Consider the following 21,814-nt stretch of genomic DNA (forward strand, 5'->3'; position numbering starts at 1 on the left):
AGTAGTGTGATTAACAGTCAGTCTGAGTCCTAGTGCTCCAGGGATGTGAAGCCAAGGAAGGATAACTTAAAAAGGAAGGATAACTTTTCTCAAGGATAAAAGGCTCTCTGGACTTGAGCTGTACATTGTCCTAAATATCACCCAAGCCTATTTTCTTTTTCTCTTTGGTGATATTTTAGGGTGTTCACCATTTTCCCTGACCAAGCTATTGTTAGGCCTAATCAGCAATGTATTTTGAAGTACTCTCTGTCCGTGAATCCATCCCTCCATGAATCTCTAGGGTACTGAGTGTCTGTCTTCTCAGTAACAGCTGCTGAACTTGCCTGGAAAGAGAGCAATAATCATGTCAGCTGTCTCCCTTAGGGGAACTGAGTGTCATGGTCTAAATCTGACTGTAAGGTACCATTCTCAGCCCAGCCTCTTTGAATCCTTAGAAGAACTATTAAAACCCAGCTAATGTTTTTACTCTTATCTCTCTCAGTCCTTCTACTCACCTCCTGAAATGGAAGGGATAAAAATATCTAGGCTTTCTTTTCTTTCACTCACCTATAAATAAAGGCTTCTGTGTTTTCAGTGGTCTGCCTTAGCAGACTCCTTATGTTTTATATCTGAAAATAGATTGGTGAAATCTGGTATCTGTTATTGCTATTAATATTCCTTAAAAAACACAATAGGTGGGGGCATCTGGATGGCTCAGTCGGTTAAGCATCTGTCTTTGGCTCAGATCATGATCCCGGAGTCCTGGGACTGAGCCCCCACATCGGGCTCCCTGCTCAACAGGGAGTCTGCTTCTCCCTCTGCCCCTCCTCCCACTCATTTTCTTAATCTCTCTCTCTCTCAAATAAACAGATAAATTTTTTAAAAGATTTTATTTATTCATTTGAGACACAGAGATAGAGAGAGTATGAGCAGGGAGAGAGGCAGAGGGAGAGGGAGAAGCAGGCTCCCCGCTGAGCCAGGAGCTCAATGTGGGGCTCGATCCCAGGATCCTGGGATCATGACCTGAGCCATAGGCAGACGCTTAACCATCTTAGGCACCCCTAAGTAAAATTTTTAAAAAAACAAAAACAAAAAGCCCACAATAGGTGGACATAGTGAATTCTGTATATGAACAGTTGCAGTGAATTCACTACCCATATTCTATTACCACACTTTAATAGAAGTGAAAACTCCTTAGACCAGTGGATTCTATATGGTAGAACTGGGTTTTGGTGAGTATTCCTGTCTCTGGGTGTAAGGGTGTGAATTTCATTTTCCAGATTCATTAGCATGTAGCAGAAAAGGGCACACAGCACTGTAGACAGGTATATTTAGGGACAAATTCAACCTGATCAGAGCGTTTCTCTTTGGAGACAGAAGCTGAACACATTCAGCAATTTCATATACTCCTTCCCTTGATTCCTGTAGCTATTAAAAGAAGGAAATTATCAGTAGCAAAAGGGAAGTTGTAGAAAATATGTTTGATATCATTTCATATATAGTTTATGGATTGTATATGTCCTGTGAAAATAGTAACGAGCATGGGAGTAATAAGCACCTAATTCGGGAGAGTGGTCACCTCTGGGGAGAGAAGGGGATGGGGTCAGAGTTACATAGGTGGCTTCTGTCATATCTATGAGCTTTATTTCTTCAGCTGTTTAGTAAAAAAAAAAAAAAAAGGTGATTATGTTATTCTCTGTACCTCTTTATATGCCTGCAATATTAAATAATAATAATAAAATAAGATCACTAGACTTTCCCACATTTTGAAGTTCAAGTCCTGCCTGTCTTGCCCCTCAGTGTAGTAAAACCATAAATGCTCTATCATTAATACTGAGGCAGAAGCATATTAAGCAGTTTTAGATAGTCAAAGAGAACTGAAGCTGCACTTTCAGTGGGATATTTAGCTTAAGATAGTGTCCTTAAATTGCCACCGAAGGGCATCCAGCTTGACTTCTTACTGCTTAGCCAGAGCATTTGGGGCAATAATTTACTGGCGAACATTGGATTGGAATGTAAAGTTATAATCTGTCAAATAGGTGTACTAGGTATAATCTGTCAAATACATTTCTCATTGTTAAGTGATGATTTCTAAGGTTCTTAATTTTAACTCTGAAGTCCTTTCATTTGTTCTGTGATTAATTTTGACATGGTAATTTAACAGTTTTTATCTGTTAGTACTGTAAGAGTGGAAAAGATGAAGACACATATGCCAGGATCCCCTCTTTTTCCCACATTTCATTTTTAAAAATGTCTTATTTGGGGAATTTTAGAGTAAGTTTTCAGGCAAGATGTTTTCATGGTGAGTGATAGCTAAAGACTATACTATGTCATTGTGAAAGGCAAAGGTGAAAGCCAAACATTCCTACAATTAAGGTGATCTAGATCAAGGTTTCCCAGTCTTGGCACTATTGAAATTTTGGTCCAAATAATTCTTTGTTGTGGGAGACTGTCCAGTTCATTATGGAATGTTTAGCAGTATCTCAGGACTTTACCCACTACTCTACGAGTTACAACCAAAAATGTCTCCAAACATTGCCAAATGTCCTCTAGGGGGTAAAATCTCCCTTGGTTGAGAACAATGAGTCTAGAGAACTTGGCAACCCTCGCACTACAAAATACTCAAGAGTCAGGAGAAAATATAAAAATCCCTTGAAATACATTATAGTTGTGAATGCAACAAAGTAAGGAGCATCCCAGGAGCAAAAACAAAGAGAAAACTGAAAACCTGTGTACTAAGAAGAATTGGTACTGATATTCTGGGTAGGAGGGGGGTAGATTTGCTGATTTTCATGCAAATATAACTGAGCTTTATTTTTATTTGATACATGATTTACATACAATAAAATATGCAGATCTTAAGTGCTCAGTAGATTTTGGTGGTTGTATAAGCTCATGTATCCACCACGGAAAGCAGGGTATAAAACATTAGGGACTTATATTTTAATTGCTGCTCAAATGCTGGGAAGGAGGCCTGTCTATAATAGGTAAAAACTTGGAACTGAGACCCCTGTGTAAAGCCAGGGGCTCTTGAAGGGCTATACCTTCAGTGAAGAGAAAATCTAGAAAAAAAAAAAAAAATCCTCTTGGCACCAGGAAGTGTTAAGGAAAATTTTGTCTGCCTGGTCTTGGGGGTAGGGGGAGTGTGTGTGTGTGTGTGGCGGGGCGGTGGGTGGAATCTCCTAAAAATCTAGAAGCTTGGGCCTGCCCTCACAAGTGCTTAGAGTTTGAATTTATACTACCATCTTGATCTAGGAACCTTAAGCTGAGAAATTAACTTAAAAAGTAGATCCAGGAGTGCTTGGCTGGTTCAGTTTATAGAACATGAGACTCTTGGTCGGGTCATGAGTTCCAACCTCACGTTGGGTGTAGAGATTACTTAAAAAAAAAAAAAAAAAGTAGGTCTAGACTTGTTTGGATCCTTCTTCAAACTAACCATTTCTCCCTTTCTCAGTTTAAACAAATTAGAGAGACAGGGTAATTTGACCACAGACTGAATATTGTTGATACAAAACAGTTACTAGTTTTGAATTATTATTTTTAAGAATCCTTTTAAAAGAAATGAAGTGAAATGATATGCTATCTGGTATTTCGTTTAAAATAATTCAGTTGAAAAAAGGTGGATAGTGAGTGGAGATGTAGATGAAACAAGATTAGCTGTGTGTTGATTATTGTTGAAGTTAGGTAATATATAGATTGCAGTTCATTATGCCATTCATTTTACTTTTATATGTGTTTAAAAATTTCCATTAAAAACAAAAGCTCTTTGAGGGTGGTAATACCCCTGGAGCACCAGATAGAAGCAAATGTAAAACCTTTATGGAGGGACATAACTTCAACCCAACCCCTATAGAATTCTCCTAGATAAAATTCTGCTGTTCTCAACAGGACCTTGCCATCAAAAGTTATAAAGCACCGTAAGTGAGACATAAGCAGATAGAATAAATACCAGAACTAGACCTCTAATAACTTTGGTTAATAGTAATGTTAGACCATAAAGTAACCCAGTGAATTTAAATGGATAATAGTAATATTAGAAACCATAAAATAACCCAGTAACTTGAAAACATGAAAAAGAATAAGACTCCCTCCCCCCAAAAATCTGGGCAAATTTGGAAACCAGCTAATTAGAATTTCTATAAATGAAGAATATAGTTCTTAAATTTTAAAACTCAAATGACTAAGTTAGATAGTTGTTTGGACCTACCTTAAGAGAAAATAAATAAGTTGAAAGGTAAATCTGAATAATTAGAGAATGACATTGCAAGATAAAGGTGCATGATGTAGAAATTAAAAGACATGGAGAAGAAAATGAGAAGATTCCAGACTATATATTTCATAGGATTTCCAGAGAAATTGAAAAGAGGCAATACTTTGAAGAGGAGTATTTAAGAATTTCCTAGAATTGACAAAAAAGACATAAAATTCACAGGATGTACGGTGAATCCCATCTGAATAAATAAAACAAAATACAAGAATGGAAATAGATTATGTAACTTCCAAATTAGTACAGGAGGAAAAAAGAATGTAAAAACTCATGGGGCGCCTGGGTAGTACGGTTGGTTAAGCATCTGACTCTTGGTTTGGGCTCAGGTCATGATCTGAGGGTGGTAAGATCAAACCCTGGGTCTGGCCCCATGCTCAGAGCAGAGTCTGCTTGGGATTCTCTCTACCCTGTCCCTCTGCCCCTCCCCACTGCTCACACTCACACTCGCTCTCTGAAATAAATGAACCTTAAAAAAAAAAAACTCAATTAAGTCAAGAAAGGAGGTGAGAAAAACCCAGAAAAATCAGGTTAAATAGCATAAAATAATATGGTAGAAATCAAACATATCAGTGATTACAATAAATATAAGTGTGCTTAGTAGTTAAGACAGAAATTGTCATGTTGGATTAAAAAAATTCATCTGTGTGCTAGGCAAATTGCTTATTAGAAGAAAGATGAGGTAGGAGCACCTGGGTGGCTCAGTTGATTGAGTGTCCAGCTGTTGGTTTTGGCTCAGGTCATGATCTCAGGGCCATGAGACCCAGCCCCACGTTGGGCTCCATGCTCAGTGTGGACTCGGCTTGGGATTCTTTCTCTCCCTCTTCCTCTGCTCCCCCCAACCCCCACCGCTTATATTCTCTCTCTCTCTCCCTCTCAAATAAATAAATAAAATCTTTTTTAAAAAAGATTTATTTACTTGTCAGAGAGAGACAGTACAAGCAGGGGGAGCAGCGGGCAGAGGGAGAAGCAGGCTGTCCGCTGAGCAGGGAGCCAGATGAGGGTCGATCCCAGGACCCTGGGATCATGACCTGAGCCGAAGGCAGACGTTTAACCAACTGTGCCACCCAGGCGTCCCAATAAATAAAATCTTAAAAGAAGAAGAAGATGGAGAAGAATGAGTACTAGTCATTTTAGATAAAATACACTTTAAGGCAAAAATTACTAGCAATAAAGAAGGTCAGTATAAACTTGTTGCATATAATAACAGATACGAAATACAGAGAATAAAAATGGACATAACTGCAAGTAGAAATCAACAAATCTACAGTTGTGGGTGATTTTAAGACCTGTTGATAGAAGATAGATCAAGCAGGTAAAATATTGGAAGATTTGAATAACACAATTAAAACACTTGATTGAATATGTATAGGACTCCACAACTCCCATTACAGAATGCTTGTGTTTTCAAGCCCTCAGAAAATATATACATACAAAGGCTCAAAAAGTTCTAATCCCCAAATCAGGTTCTCAACAAAATTCAAAAACTGGGCATAAAAAAACCATGTTCTTGGGCGCCTGGGTGGCTCAGTTGGTTAAGCAACTGCCTTCGGCTCAGGTCATGATCCTGGAGTCCCGGGATCGAGTCCCGCATCGGGCTCCCTGCTCAGCAGGGAGTGTGCTTCTCCCTCTGACCCTCCCCCCTCTCATGCTCTCTCTCTCTCATTCTCTCTCTCAAATAAATAAATAAAATCTTTAAAAAAAAAAAAAACAAAAAAACCATGTTCTCTTATCAATCCTTTTAGGGTGAAGATTAGTAACAAAAATGCCCCTGCTTCATGTTTGGAAATTAAGATGAACTAGTTTACTTTCCCTATACAATATGCTCATGTGAACCTCTATTTTTAGATTAACAGTAGATCCCATGGTGAGTTTTATAAAATACTAAACTGTCCTATTTGGAACTGGTCAAAGATGTCAGTTGTAGACTTTCATAGCTCTTTTCCAACTCGCAGGATAATGCCTGCCACAAAACAATAAAGCAGTAAAGACAGCACTCTTCAGATGAAGGAATGCCATTAGTTACATAGTCATCTTTTGTTTCTAGACATATATAAGGGTTTAGAATTTACATTCCCATTCAATTTAGCTATAAATATATAGCTACAATAGCACTAAACAGGTCAATGTAGCTGAATTCACAAATATTAAATTTGCTATCTTGTTCTTTCAGCTATTAAAAGAGATTTTTAAAGAATTAGAAGTTAAGGGGCACTTGGGTGGCTTATTTAAGCATCCGACTTTTGATCTCAGCTCAGGTCCTGGGTTTGGGACCCACATTGGGCTCCACGCTGGTTATAGTGCCTACTTAAAAAAAAAAAAGAATTAGAAGTCAAAAAATTAAGTTTCTAGCCTTATTGAGTACTTACTATGATTAAGGCACAAATCTAGACATGAGGGTGAAGTGGGGGTGTTGTATAAGATGTTGGCCCTTGGGGCACCTGGGTGGCTCAGTTGGTTAAGCATCTGCCTTTGGCTCAGGTCATTATCCCAAGGTCCTGGGATCAAGCCCCACGTCGGGCTCCCTGCTTGGCGGGGAGCCTGCTTCTCCCTCTCCCTCTGCCTACTGCTCTGCCTACTTGTGTTCTCTCTCCTGCCAAATAAATAAATAAAATCTTAAAAAAAAAAAAAAAGATGTTGGCCCTTAAGAAAGTTATGGTTCATCTTACCTGAAATTTCAAGTTATAATGCTCATGTCAAGATGAGGTATTCTGTGGGGGAATGCCTATATATATAATCATGCAAAGAAAAACCCTGAAGTTGCATTAAGTGCTAAAGAGGGAACACGAAGAATTTTGTAGTTTAAACATTTCGTGTTAAGTAGTTCACTTTACTTTGAGCTAAAGTGAGGTCCTTAGAAAAACAATATTGTATATTGTTTTTTACACTTTGGATTACACTTTGAACACTTGGGCGGGAGGGGACACTGGGAAGATAATTGGTGTTTGTAAGAAATAAATTAAGTATAGACATATTTGTAATTGCTGTTAATCAGTATTGACTTACATTTGCTAAGAAGGGGAAGTCAAGGGAATGTACTAACTAAGCCTCTGTAAGAGAGGAAAGTTTTATTTTGATCACTCAACATCAGTGGCTGGTCATGCCACTGTGTGTCCCCTACATGCTGGCCTTCTGCCAGATAAAAGGTGCCAGACAAGCAAACTCCTAGAGATGCTCTTAAGAGCAACAGCAGCTTTGTTCAGGAAGAGGGGAGAAATGCTTCTTTGATGAGCTGAGATAAGCTCATCTCGTGAGAATGTATGAAATGGAGCCCATGCCAGCTGATAACATAGTGTACCAGCTGATCTGTATTCTCACCCGAAGAAATTTCAGCTTCAGTCTCGTTCTTTTCGTGTTCTAAGTGTTGTATCTGATTCTTCCTTGGAAATCGTTACACCTCAAAAATCTCCTGCCCAGATTCCCTGCAGGCTTCTCTAGGGCAGATTACTTACCTTTATTGTTGTAATTCTTATTTACCTCTATACAAAGGAACAGTTAGAGCTGTGTAACTTCAGGCAAGTTATTTAATCTCTGTTTCTTTGCTGTTAAATATAAATGGTATCAGCCTCTTATAGTTGCTGTGAGAATTAGAGAAAATTCCTAGTACAGAGAAAGCACTTAGTAAATAATAGTTATTAGTTATCATTATCTTAATATCATTAGGGGGCATTGCTCTTACAGTGTTCTGTCTTCCTCAAGTACTTATCTTCATTGGCCCAGAATCACTAAAAATGTTTAATATTGTTGCCTGATTTCTTGAGTCTTCATGGTGTGTTTGGAGGCAGCTGTTTTCTTTTTTTTTTTTAATTATTATTTTAAGTAAGCTCTGTGCCCAACGTGGGGCTTGGACTCACAACCTCCAGATCAAGAGTTGCCTGCTTTACCAGCTGAGCCAGCCGGACCCCCGTAAGGCAGCTGTTTTCAAACTCGGTTTTCTGAACAGTTCCAAGGGAGGTAATTTTTTTTTTTAAGGTTAAGCAGGATTTATTTTCATTTGTAAGAGAGCCCTGTTACAACAGCTTTATTCAATTCTCCTAAAAATGGTGGCATTCTTTTAAACTATTCTTTTAGAAGCAGCAGTTATATAAATAGAATATTGGATTCAACCTCAAAATGTGGGCCCTAGTTAGCTTTATTATTCTGCATGTGATCATGATAAAAGATTAGGATGTTCTTCACATTTCCAAGTTTTAAAAAGCTTGTTCTTACCAAACCTCTAAAAACAGCCATTTGAGAGTAAACCAGCAGAGCATTACATCATTCCAATGAAGTGTAGGTATCATTACATGCACCAACAAATGACATGGCTGGCTTCTGCATTCCACTTCTACAGAATTTATTTTACACCTATTATACCAAACAGCATTTTAAACACTGGCATATAAACTCCCTAAGAAGATAAAGCAAAGACAAAAGTGTGTATCAGAAACAAAATACACTATCACTTAATAGTCTTCAAACATTATTGCACTTTAACTTCCATAATTTTGACAATGCATTCATGGAATAATCTGCAGACAACTAATTTTAACAGACAAAGAACAGTTTAAGCAAACATGACTGTCCTAATTGTTTATTAGGTAAGAATTTTACAAATATTATAAGCAGTAATGGTGGAGCTGGAGAGTATCACATCTTCTCCGTGCCGCACAGCAAGAACCACTCATAGTGTGCTGGAACCTGGGACCCTTTCTAAGGCCACAGCTCTTGGCTCTTGAGGCCTGCAGGTGTCAGCCCTCACATCTCCCTGTGCTTGTGGTTTGGTGATACATTGGGTGTCAGGATTTCTTCTGATAGCTTTATGGAATGGATCTATGAGGATAACCTCGAAGAATTTGTACATGGACTCTTCGCCAACCCAGTAAGAATTCAGGACTCTCAGAGCTGCACAGTGGCATCTAGCTCGCTCTTCTGCAACAGACGGAAGGCCTCGGGCAAACTTCAGCCAGTTAACGCCATGGTGGACAGGCTTGCCCTATGTCTCACCCTTAGGAACTGGGCGTTTGCGGCCACCGCATTGCACACAAATCCAATATATGACACAGCCTTGCTTGGTCTTGTATAAGGGAGGTACTTTTGGATTCAAAAATATTTTATTCAGATTTCATCTGTGAATTTTAACTATTATCTTAAAAAAAAATAATTTGTGAACTCAAGTGTTATAGAAGCCAGAACTTTCATTCGTAAAGGCTCTTACCGTATTAACATGCTGCCAAGTTAATTCATTTTTGTGCTTTTCCTATCATCTCTGTTTAATCGAAGGTTATCCTGATAAACTGTTGAAAATAAAAACAAACTGCAAAAAATAACTTGCTGCCATTTGCAGATATTGCTCTCCAATTTTAATTTACAATCAAAACAAAATGCAAAATAAATAGAATTCTATAGTGGATATTTAGGAATGCAACTGACATACATAACTTCTATTTTTATTGCTTTGTATTAGAAGAGACTTATTCCCATTGACTGATTTTATAATAAATTCATCTTATAAATCCAAATTAAGTCATCTGTTCTAATTGTGGATTTATCTGCTACTTTGGGAAAAAACATATTTATAAGTAAATATTTGTGTATTCTTTGGTAGCATTTATTGACACTTATGTGGCAGGCATTATGCTCTAGGCTAAGGATATATTTGACAGGCTACAAACTGATAGCCTTTGGCTAAACACAAACCTATTGGGTTTCTGCATAATTGTGCATTTAGAAGAATAAAGACTATTGATTTTTTTTTTTTAAAGATTTTATTTATTTATTCATGAGAGATAGAGAGAGAGAGGCAGAGGCAGAGGGAGAAGCAGGCTCCCTGCGGAACAAGGAGCCCGATGCGGGACTCGATCCCAGGACCCTGGGATCATGACCTGAGCTGAAGGCAGACACTTAACCGACTGAGCCACCCAGGCGTCCCATAAAGACTATTGATTTAAGAATACTTTGAAACCACTGATTTGTAAAGTGTCCTACCTCTTCCAGTCAGTTGACTTCCATTCTTGCTTTTGCAGAGGTCCAGCTGGAGTAAGAGCCCAAGCCCTGGATAGGGATGGAAATCTGGTAGAAGATTTTGTATTTGATGGAGGAGTTGGGGATATTGGAAATCGCATTCTTCATGTGAGAAATGCACCTTCCCCTGCTGCTACTTCTTCTCTTGCAATTTCTGGAATGATTGCAGATGAAGTACAACAAAGATTTAAGTTGTAAATAATGTAAGGAGCTGGTATGCATTTTAATTTCCACATTCAGCAACAAGAATATACTAATTGCATCCTTTAAGGAAAATGATTTGAAAATCTCATTTTTAGGTATCTCGTTTAGGTAACAACTGAATTGTTAGAATGCTGTAACATAGAAATAATAATTTTTTAAAGTCCATGCTCTTTTACCTTGTGAATAAAGAAGGAAGGTACAGTTATATCTGTCCTGAATCCCTGACTTTGTTATTGACCTCTCCTTACCAACCATGATCTAGAGATTTGGCTCTTCTAGAATTTCTGGGAACGAATGCACAAAAAATTGATTATTCCCTTAACCTTTTGGCTTTATGATATCTAAGCTTTTTTTTCTCTCCCAAATAAGAAAATATAGTATATTGTAGGTTGTAAACCTCCTTTTAATTTTAATTAGTCATAGGAAAACTCACATTATTTGGAGCAATGGTATTTGTATTTGGGAATTTAAAATTCTTGATTTAAAGAAAATATATGAAATTTCACATTTTTAAGTAGTTTGAATAAGATCCTATATTAGCTATAATATTTGTAAGAAATAACTTCGCAAAAGAAACATAAAGGCTTTATTATTCCCAGTCTTTTTATAACTGACTTAGTGTGGGTTACCACTAAAGCAGTACACCATGAGTGGTTCTTGCCTACTCTTTATAGTCTTTTGTCGTTGAGAAACTAAAAAAACTTAGAACTGATAGGTTTTTTATGAGAGCAGTTTTAGAATCCTGACACTGGTATACAGAACTCTGTAATTTTAAAAATTATTTACCTCTATATCTCTGTTTTTCAGTCACACCACATTTCTCAAACGTTGGCCAAGATCACTAATTATTCATGCCTACTTGGTTTTCAGGGATCCTATGAACTTTTATAGGATATTTCTTCATTTGGGGGAAATACCTAACTTTGAGGCATTCACTTTTGTAAACCGCAAAAGTGCCTTACATTCATGTGTACTTCATGAGTATTTTAAATTGTGGCCCAGTGCCAATACTGTATACTGTATATATGTGTGTGGTCTCTGTTGAAATGATTCTTGCAGTTCAGAAAGTTGGAAAATAGAAATAGAAATGAATTTATGGCAGCGTACTCATTGCGGAAACTTTTATTACAGAACCATCATTTAGATGAGACATTTTCATTCATTCCTTCATATATATGCTCTCTCAGGATTAATCTTCCACTGTTCATTCTTTCCTCTTATCTCTCCAAATCTGTGTGATAGGTGAGTAAGGATGTGCATTTTGACTGATAGGAAAAACTTCTGTTTTCTTCCTTTTCACTTCAAGCCTCGGTGATTACATTGTTTGAGCTACCTCAACCATTAATCTGAAAGGCTGTATCACCAGCTCGTGTTCAAGAAGTAGCACATCCCAGGTATAGACGAGGCAGTTATTTGACACTTGGGATGAGCATTTTGAAAGCATTCAGAAACCAGCCCTAATGGTACTTCGTAACAACTGATTCCTCCAAGAAATGTGACACACAGGATATTTTTCTATTCCATTACAAGACTATTAAGAGATGGAAAATTTTACAATTCTCTGTTTCATGAACAGCGAGATTGCATATATACTAAGCTGTGAAAGGTTGAAATTACAAAAATAACTATTCTAATTAAAGCAACCCTTATTCCATTTGGGTCTATATTATGCCCCCAAAAAATACAAGTGAAAAAAATTATTGAAAGTGTTTTGAATGTGGAGGTTATTCTGTTTGTAAAACACTTTATATCAATCAGGTTTTGTTGTGTAATACTGATATGATATTTAAAAGTTTTGTGTACTTCTGAGAGAAGAAAAATGTAAATTAATATTAAAATATTTTAATGAGCCTTGGTGTTGTGAATATAATTTTTAGTTTCATAAAAACTCTGATTCAAGTAAATGTTTTGTATGTGAAACATGAACTATCATAGCTTTAAATAGAAGCCAATCTTTAAAAAAATGAAAAAACTATATTTGTGTATAATATAAAAATGAGGTTTATATTTTAGGTAAAAAGTGGAGCACTTTCCCACTTACAAAAATGGCTTTCCATTTGGTAATGGTGACAATATCTGGCTGACCTCAGTGTCATCTTCATACCCCAGAGCACCAGGGAACATTGTTTCTGTTCCATAGCAGAATATATAATGTAACATATAAACACACAATGCTTTGCGGGAGGTGGGGGGGGCAATAAATCAAATTGGAGTTTCATAAATAATTATAGTTTCTCTTAGGAAGACATTCTGGTATGCTATCTCTTACAGGGCTTGGTTTTTGGGCATAAGCCTCCCATAAGGGTTATAGGGCAAATGATCTGAGAGCCTGCTCCAACTTCATTTCAGCAGGTGGACTGTAACAGGACCAGAGTTAGCTACAGCAACAAACCATGAAAGTGAGTGACAATGACATTTATTGCTTCCTGTGGCATTGCTTTGGTTTGCTTCTGACAGGCAGCACTTGTAGCTTTAAATAAATTGAGGAAGTAGGAGAGAGTAAATGGGAGAAATGTTGAGTAAGTCCTTCTTGAAAATGCTTTTCAGTGGGAGAATATTAGTGGTACAATTTTCTCTGCCTTTTAAAATTTGAGATGTGCTTAGATTATTCAAGTTATCTTTCAAAAGCCATTCTAAATTTTAAAAAGACAAAATTACTATTTATCAAATAAATATAGCATATTAATTTTAACTGAAATTTATGATCGAGTATTGTATGTGTTTAATACCTCCATTTTTTTAATTTAAAAGATTTTATTTATTTATTTATTTATTTGAGAGAGAGAGAAAGAGCAGGGGGTGGGGCTGAGGGAGAGGGAAAGGGAAAAACAGGCTCCATGCTGAGCATAGAGCCCAATGCAGGGCTCTGTTCCAGGAGCCTGGGAATATGACCTGAGCCAGAGGCAGATGCTTAACCCGCTGAGCCACCCAGGCACCCACAATACTTCCCTTTTTTTTTTTTTTTTAAAGATTTTATTTATTTCACAGAGAGAGACACAGCGAGAGAGGGAACACAAGCAGGGGGTGGGTCAGAGGGAGAAGCAGGCCTCCCGCCGAGCAGGGAGCCTGATGTGGGGCTTGATCCCAGGACCCTGGGATCACGACCCGAGCCGAAGGCAGATGCTTAACAACTGAGCCACCCAGGCGCCCAATGCTTCCATTTTTTAAAAAGGATTTTATTTTTAAGTAATCTCTACACCCAATGTGGGGCTCAAACTCACAACCCTGAGATCAAGAGTTGCAGCCTCGGGCGCCTGAGTGGCTCAGTTGGTTAAGCGACTGCCTTCGGCTCAGGTCATGATCCTGGAGTCCCGGGATCGAGTCCCGCATCGGGCTCCCTGCTCGGCAGGGAGTCTGCTTCTCCCTCTGACCCTCCTCCCTCTCATGCTCTCTGTCTCTCATTCTCTCTCTCTCAAATAAATAAATAAAATCTTTAAAAAAAAAAAAAAAAAAAGAGTTGCAGCCTCTATTGACAGCCCACCGTGTGCCCCTAATACTTATATTTTTTAATACTTGAAGCAAGTGTTTATAATGGGGTTGGAAAAATTTTTTTTTAAGATTTTATTTATTTATTTGACAGAGAGAGGGAGAGCACAAGCAAAGGGAGCAGCAGGCAAAGGGAAAGGGAGAAGGAGAAGTGGGCTCCCTGCTGCAGGACTCCCCTAGGATCATGACCTGAGCTAAAGACAGACGCCTAACCGACTGAGCCACCCAGGCTCCCCAGGGTTGGAAATTTTTTATTTACAAAATTTTAAATTAATGTTTTGAGTAAGTACAACATTGTTATGGTTGAAAATTCAAAAGTCCCCAAAATGTACTCAATAAAAGAATCTCCTCGGGGCGCCAGGGTGGCTTAGTCGTTAAGCATCTGCCTTCGGCTCAGGTCATGATCCCAGGGTCCTGGGATCGAGCCCCGCATCGGGCTCCCTGCTCAGCGGGAAGCCTGCTTCTCCCTCTCCCACTCCCTCTGCTTGTGTTCCCTCTCTGGCTGTGTCTCTCTCTGTCAAATAAATAAAATCTTAAAAAAAAAAAATCTCCTCTCCTCCAAGCCATCCAGTTCTCATCCTGATGCAACAAAAATTATCAATATCTCTTGTACAGCCTTACAGAGATGATATATGTAACAAAATCCCGCCTCTATTTTTTTTTTTTAAGATTTTATTTATTTATTTGACAAAGAGTGTGAGAGAGCACAAGCAGGGGGAGCTTCAGAGGGAGAGGGAGAAGCAGGCTTCCCGCTGAGCAGGGAGCCTGATGTGGGGCTCCATCCCAGAACCCTGAGATCATGACCTGAGCCAAAGGCAGATGCTTAACCGACTGAGCCACCCACGCGCCCCCCGCCTCCATTTCTTTTACACAAGTGGTAGCACACTCTGCATACTATGTTATAGTCCCTGCTCTTTTCACTTTGCACTGTCTCTTTGATAATGTTCAAGTAGCCTGAACACAGTGGCCTGGTTTTTTTTGAATGATTTTATAGCTTCCATTCTGTGAATTTACTGTTATTTGTTGAACAAGGCCCTTATATCTACTGACGATTATTTAAATTGTTTATTTCTGGGGTACTTTTGTTTTTGCTGTAACAGTACTGCAGTGAATAACTTTGTGTTAAATCATTTTACATATAAGCAAGTATACCCATATTCTTAGAATTTGCTGGGTCAAAGGGTATTTGCCTTTGCAACTTTGATAGATAGTGTCATGTTGCCCTTGGTAGAGGTTGAAGCAATTTAAGCTCTCATGAAAATTATACTAGAGTATTTATTTCCCCATATTCTCACCAACATAGTATATAATCAGACATTTTGATCTGTGTGGGTGGCTATTCTAGTAGGTAAAAAATTAATGGTATAATTTAAATTTTTTGTAATATGAGTGAAGTTGAACATGCTTAATATATATATATTTTTAAGATTTTATTTATTTATTTGTCAGAAAGAGAGAGAGCAGGAGCACAAGCAGGGGGAGTGGCAGGCAGAGGAAGAAGCAGGCTCCCGGCTGAGCAAGGAGTCCAATGCAGGACTCTATGATACCAGGACCTTAGGATCATGACCTGAGCCAAAGGCAGATGCTTAACTGACAGCCACCCAGTTGTCCCCATGTTTAATATACTTAAGAGACGTATTTCTTTTCTGTGAACCATTTTTTTCATATACTTTATCCTTTTTCCCCTTGAGTTTTGGTCTTATTAATTTGTAGGAACTATTTACTTATTTATTTGAAGTAGGCCCTACGTGGAGCCCCACATGGGGCTTGAACTCATGACCTGAGATTGAGACCTGAGCTGATTTCAAGAGTCAGATGCTTAACTTTCTGAGCGACCCAGGTGCCCCTGTAGGAACTCTTTTAGATATTAGGGAAATGAACTATTTAGAAAATGAGTTGCAAATATTTTTTCCAGTTTGTCATCTGCCTTTTGGCTTACCTTGTGATTTTTTTTCCATTCATTTTTAAAAATAGGTTTATCAATCTTCTAGATTTTGTATCAGAGTAGAAACATCTTTTGTATTCTGAAGTTGTAAACAAATTATTTTATGGTTTTAAGTTTTTACATTTAAGTCTTTGACACTTCTGCAATTTATCCTAGTGTAGAGTGTGGGGTATGGATCCAACATTTTATTTTGGATGGCCCATTTGTCTGGTTGGGATTTTTACGGGTGTCCTTCTTGGGTTATCCCCCACATGCACGTGGATCACATTTCTGTTTGCCTAGCTCAGAGATCACAACTCAGGTGCCTGTAGAGACTAGGCAGGTTACATAAAAGGGTGGGGAGTGCCAGGTAGGGAGTATAGCCAACTGGAAATGGGATGGCATACTTTTCTAAAGAGGGCAGCCACTACCCACTGCCTGTTGATTATTCTTTTGCAGGAATGCAGCAGGGCCCAATGTTGCTAGATTTTTGTCAAGAGAAGGGAAATCCATTTTTATATAAAATCTCTTGATTTTTAAAATGTTAACGATTTTAAAATTTAAATATAGATTTGGATAAACAGAATGTGTCTTCAGGCCAGATTTGGCTCAGAGAAGTCTTCCAATATCCTTGCCAAGAATGAAACTTCCCACTAACAACTTTACTCTCCTATAATACAATCACAGTCTAGTAGTTTGACAGCCTGGTAGTATACAGCTGGAGTTCTGGAAGAGGAGAGAAAAGACAGTCTATATAACCCAGTCTTTGTCGTCACTGATTGAAAAAGTAATTGGAGAAATACAAGCATTTCACTATCTTTTTATCCCAAGTACATGGGAATGTGGATGTGACTTTATTAGAAGAAATTCGTGCTTCAGTGGATATTTGGATTAGAAAAATGAGTTTTCCAGCTCTGTCATTTTGGTTTTGCCAAATGACAAATTGGTGTGTGTTTTGGGAAGGATAATTGTTGGGTTACTAATCCCAGAACTGAAGCGTGGCAGTTTTTTTTCACCCTGCTCTTCCTTTCCCTTCCTCACTGCTGGTGGCTGACCCCACTGTGTGCTGAGGGCTTTCCAAGTCTCACCGCCTTCAGTCCTGAAAACATCACTCGATGAAATAGTTAACTATCTCCAAATGCCGAATAGCCATGTAGAGCACACGTTAAACATCGTGTCCGGCGCAATGCCCCTTTCTCTCCCCATCCTGAACTGCTCCCCATGACTGCAATACTGGGGCTCAGAGTGACACCGAATCAGGATTGTTTTGGGAAGGTCGAGAGAAGGGAGCGTTTGTGTAAAACACAGTCATTTGGGTGGTCTGTCTGGAACAGGCCCCCTGCCAAGCCCCAGCACAGGCCGACTTCCACCGCCGGCCCCGGCGCCTCTGCAACCCCGCGACCGGCCGGCGCCTCTGCCAGCTCCGCGGCGCGCATGCTCCGTGCGGGGCTTCTCCGGCGACCCAGGGTAATGAGCGCCGGGCCCAGGGGGCGGGCCGAGCGGCGACTGCTAGAGCCGGGACCTCGGCGGCGGGCCCGGGGCGCTGTGCGCGGCTGCTACAGGGGCGGCGGCGGCCAGCACTGTGCGCGCCACAGTGTGGCTCGCTCGCCCGATGCGCACGCCCGCTCGGTCCCCAGAGCCCTCTAGAGGTGACTCGGGCGGGCCGGGCGGCGTTGCCTGTTGGGAGGGCGGGGAGGAGGCAATGAGGAGACAAGCTGCCGCCGCCGCTGCTCTCCGCCAGCCGCGGCCGTAGCGGGAGTTGGGGCGGGGGCGAGGTCAGCCGTACCCCGCGCCAGGTTGCGAACCCAGACAAAGGAGGAGGAGCCGCCCGAGAAGAGGGCCAGCGCCGCCGGGAAAGAAGGCCGCCGTCTCGGTCGCAGCTGGAGGTCACCCGGACTCCCGGGCCGCCGCGCTTCCTCTGCGGACGCTGCGCGAGGCGAGGCCGCCTGGCCCGAGGAAACCGCCCCCGGAGCCCCCGCCCACCCGCCGGCGCCGCCCCCGAGCCGCCTCTGCCCTAGCTGCGGCCCGGGCGGGAGGCGGCGGCGGCGGCGGCGGCGGCCGGCGAGGCGAGGCGGCCCGCGCCCTGCCTGTCAGGCCACCCGCCCGGCCCGGCTCGGTCCGCTGGCCGCCCCTGATGCGGAGGCGCTGCTGCCGGGGCCATGCAGCAGGCGCCGCAGCCGTACGAGTTCTTCAGCGAAGAGAACAGTCCGAAATGGCGGGGACTGCTGGTCTCGGCCCTGCGGAAGGTCAGTGCTGGTGCCCGGCGGCCGCGGGGGCCGAGGGAGGTGCCGGGGCGGCCGCGGGCTGCGTCGGCTGAGCCCGGCGGCGGGCAGGCGGGCGGGGTGGGGGTTGCCCAGCGCGGGGCCCCAGTGAGCCTCTAACGGGGAGCTGCACGTCCTCCCATGCTCGGGTCCCGCGGGCCGAGCTGTTGCTCAGTGGCTGGCTGTGGGGGACTCAGGATTGCCTGTTGCATCCAAAAGGACGTTTTCTCAAGTTTTTGCCTGGCCCCGGAAGGAAGGTTTTGTTATGATCATAAAAATGGATTTCGTGTTGCAGTCATTTCGTCAGGCAACTTCCGCCGTTGGCCAATTTGTTGTCCTCAGGCTGGATTAGGGCAAGAGAAAGTCTCGCTGGTGTTTACATAGTTTCTAAAACAAAAGTTCATTTCCAGGCCCAGTAATTACTTTTAATCAGGTTCTTTGGGGGTGTTCCCCTAGGCAGTTTGCTTGTCAGGGGTGTCCATTCAGGAGGCAGTACTTTTTTGTAACATGGATGTGTTTTACGTGTGAAATGTCAGTGGGCCCTGATACTCCTTTTAACAATTCTTGAGGGAAATTTAAAGTGCTTTCTCACTTCCTGCAAAAGGTGTCCTACCCATTTACAAGAGATTTCCCCTAAAATATTTGGTGTTTTTTCACTGGGTGCAGTGTAGAACTTGGAATCATTTTAAGGGGGCAAAAAAGGTGCAGCTCATAAAAATCAACCTTTCAAGTTTGGTTGTATCCTGGATGCATCTCTCCTGTAGATGATGTGAGTCTCCGTTTGTGAATTTAGATAATCATACTATCATTTCTATAATAAACCTTTTTGTAAGGTCAAGACATTTAAAGACTGCAAGGTTAGACATCATGCCTGCTGAACATGGGCTTCCATTGACATTGATGCAAGGGGTTAGTACCGTCTGCATTTTGTGCAGAGTAACCAAGAATAAATTTTTAAAATAATAAAGAAAAAATAAACATTAATTTAAAAGACTGCATTTGGAAAATAAATCTTCATATAACAAATTTCTGTAAATGAAAGGAAGAAGCATATTTTAAAGGTGAGAACATTTTCCTCATGCATTCAGAGTTTCAGATTTTCCATCGTTTTCATAATTCTTACAAGGAGATATTGCCTCCAAGCAAGGAGATATTGCCTCCCTTGGGCCAAACACCAAGTCATGTCTTTTTAGAGAACTTGGTGGTGGAGGTAACTAGGGATAGTTATCATTTCACTGGCCTACTAGGTGTTAAAGTTAATTGACTTGACTTCCATGGGCAGCCTGATTCTACAAGAAGAGGGAAAGAAAAGCAAGTGCTCTAAGTAGTGATAATGAACTCTGGCCCAAGTTGAAAAGTAAAGGGGGATATGATATGCTCAGCTAGTGGTACTTTCTGGTAGCAAATAGTATTTGAATGTGTGTTGCATAATTTATTCAGTAGGTAGCTTTGACCCTAATAATCCTGCATGAACAGAGACAGATTTACTTCTTCAGGTTAGGGTGGAAACAAAGCCAGAACAAGTATCCTAGTCCATTGCTTTGAGACTTATTTTGCATTTATATGCTGTGCTTGTTTACCTGGAGCTCAGGTGTCTTGTAGATCTGTATTGTCTTGTACCACAGTTCTCATAGATCCTTTGCTTCTGGAATAAATACATCTAAGAAAATTTGGTCTTTTGCGGTGAACTGAATTCAAAAAGCAATTTCTATTTAATTAATTTACCGTTATTACAGAATTGAGATATATTCCTATGGAAGACATTTTTTATATTTTTGGAAAATTTTTGGTGTTAATAATAACTGGATTATGTCCAGTTCTGTGGCATCTGGGTATTTGTGGTATTGCAACATCTAGGTTTATGGTGCCTGCTAAGAGTTATTGCTCATAAGGAGCTCAAGGTTCACTCTTCCTTTGTAGGATGTGTTACATTCTGGTATGTACCTGCCAGCCATACCTTTGTACAATGAGAAATCCTGCCATTTTGAGGGAGGCTCTGTCTTTACAGTCAAAGCATCTAGAACTTGGCTTGCTTCCTTCCTCCAGCTAACAGATAGTTACAAAGACTACTAGGATTAGTAGTAGTAGTAGTAGTAGTAGTATTGGACTACTAGGATTTTTCTCCTTCAGTTGGCTTTTTCCTTCATTGAACATGTGGAATACTTCATTTAACTTTTTTCCCCTTTATTTTTATCCAGGTATTTTTTAAATTGAAATATAATTGACATTAACATTTATTGAACACATTTTAGGTACTTGGCACCATGCTGGAACTAAGATGAAATAAAGATGAATAAAAGCCATGCTCTAAAGGTGTTTACCATCTACACTGAACATTCTAAACTTTTTGGTTTTGGTTTATATAGATGAGATAGCTAGCAATTAGGAGCTCAGAGTTATGTAAGGAATATCTATATGTGTGTGTGAAAAGAGCAATGTAGTTTAATTGGCTCTATCAGATTCTACTTGGGCATCTTGGGGGAATCTCTAAAACTTGAAGTGTAATTTTCTGAAAGGTAAAATCATGACTCATGCAAATATAAACGAACGTGTGTCAGTGATTTTGATTCAACTTATTACCTAATAGAGGAACTCATAAGTTAATGTTAAAACTACTTCATATGAAAATTTTAGGAGTTAGGTATTTAATAGACAACTTAATAAAGGAATATTAAGATAAGATTCTTGGGTTAGATACAAAATTAGTTAATACCCTATAGGAATAGAAACAGTAAGTTTTGGATTGTCTTTTCCACTGATATGAAATTATTTGCATCTGTACCAGACAAAAATCTCAATGTTAATCTTACAGATTTGTAACATAGCCCAGTCAATAGAGAGTATTCAAAGGTTTGAGCACAGCATTGTACTGAAAGATACCTAGTAATCTCTTCTGTTTATTTTCAAGTTTTGGCTAATTTTTATGAAAATCAGATTATATGGTGAAGTCACCATTGTTGACCCTGAAAACACAGGGGATTTTTTAAACCAACATTAAGTATTTATTTCACTACATAGAAACACAAACATTGAAAAATAGATTTATGGAGGGGCGCCTAGGTGTCTCAGTCGTTAAGTGTCTGCCTTCCACTCAGGTCATGATCCCAGGGTTCTGGGATCGAGCCCCGCATCGGGCTCCCTGCTCCACGGGAAGCCAGCTTCTCCCTCCTGCACTCCTCCAGCTTGTGTTCTCTTTCTTGCTGTGTCTCTGTCAAATAAATAAATAAAATCTTAAAAAATATATATATTTATGAAAAAATTTTGGAAATAGAAATGTGTTGTTCTTTAACTTTTTGTTGTTTTTTTTTTTAACTTTTAAAACAACTTCAGGTAGAGCATTTAAATACATAAAGAACTACAAAGGGTAAAGCAGAGGGAAATGACATTACTAATGGATAATACATGGATTGTTAACATTACTGCTAAATTATGTGTCTTCCCTAAAAGAGCCAGAAACATAAATGCCTTCACCACTACTCCCCAAGAAGACTGAAGCTATCATATTACTTGAGAGGAAAAAAGAGTGGGGGATATACTTGTAAATGCAGCTTATTACCTGTGTCTTTGAAATGCCTTTGGTGCTTTGTGTTTGTGCTATTGATTGTATGCTGAAAAAATCAGTGTAAGCAAAATTTACGTATGGGAAACATGCCTTGAAATCATTTTATCAAGTTTTTTAGTCTCTGTTGTTTC

The 21,814-nt window shown here is 40.0% G+C and overlaps 2 protein-coding genes across 4 annotated transcripts in view; both read left to right on the forward strand.

Annotated features, from left to right (window-relative positions):
* Positions 1–10,908, forward strand: part of L2HGDH (L-2-hydroxyglutarate dehydrogenase) — a 43,667-nt gene extending 32,759 nt beyond the window's left edge. Inside the window, exon 10 of the mRNA XM_021701414.1 lies at positions 10,249–10,908. Within this exon, the coding sequence (XP_021557089.1) occupies positions 10,249–10,444 (196 nt within the window). The 3' untranslated portion in view covers positions 10,445–10,908. The remainder of the gene's footprint in view (positions 1–10,248) is intronic.
* Positions 10,909–17,896: 6,988 nt separating this feature from the next.
* Positions 17,897–21,814, forward strand: part of SOS2 (SOS Ras/Rho guanine nucleotide exchange factor 2) — an 80,892-nt gene continuing 76,974 nt past the window's right edge. For all 3 annotated transcript variants that reach the window (XM_021701352.2, XM_021701354.2, XM_021701353.2), the window contains exon 1: positions 17,897–18,106. In XM_021701352.2, the coding sequence (XP_021557027.1) occupies positions 18,020–18,106 (87 nt within the window). In that variant the 5' untranslated portion in view covers positions 17,897–18,019. The remainder of the gene's footprint in view (positions 18,107–21,814) is intronic.

Source organism: Neomonachus schauinslandi, chromosome 9 (genome assembly GCF_002201575.2).
Source record: "Neomonachus schauinslandi chromosome 9, ASM220157v2, whole genome shotgun sequence".
Classification (NCBI taxonomy): domain Eukaryota; kingdom Metazoa; phylum Chordata; class Mammalia; order Carnivora; family Phocidae; genus Neomonachus; species Neomonachus schauinslandi.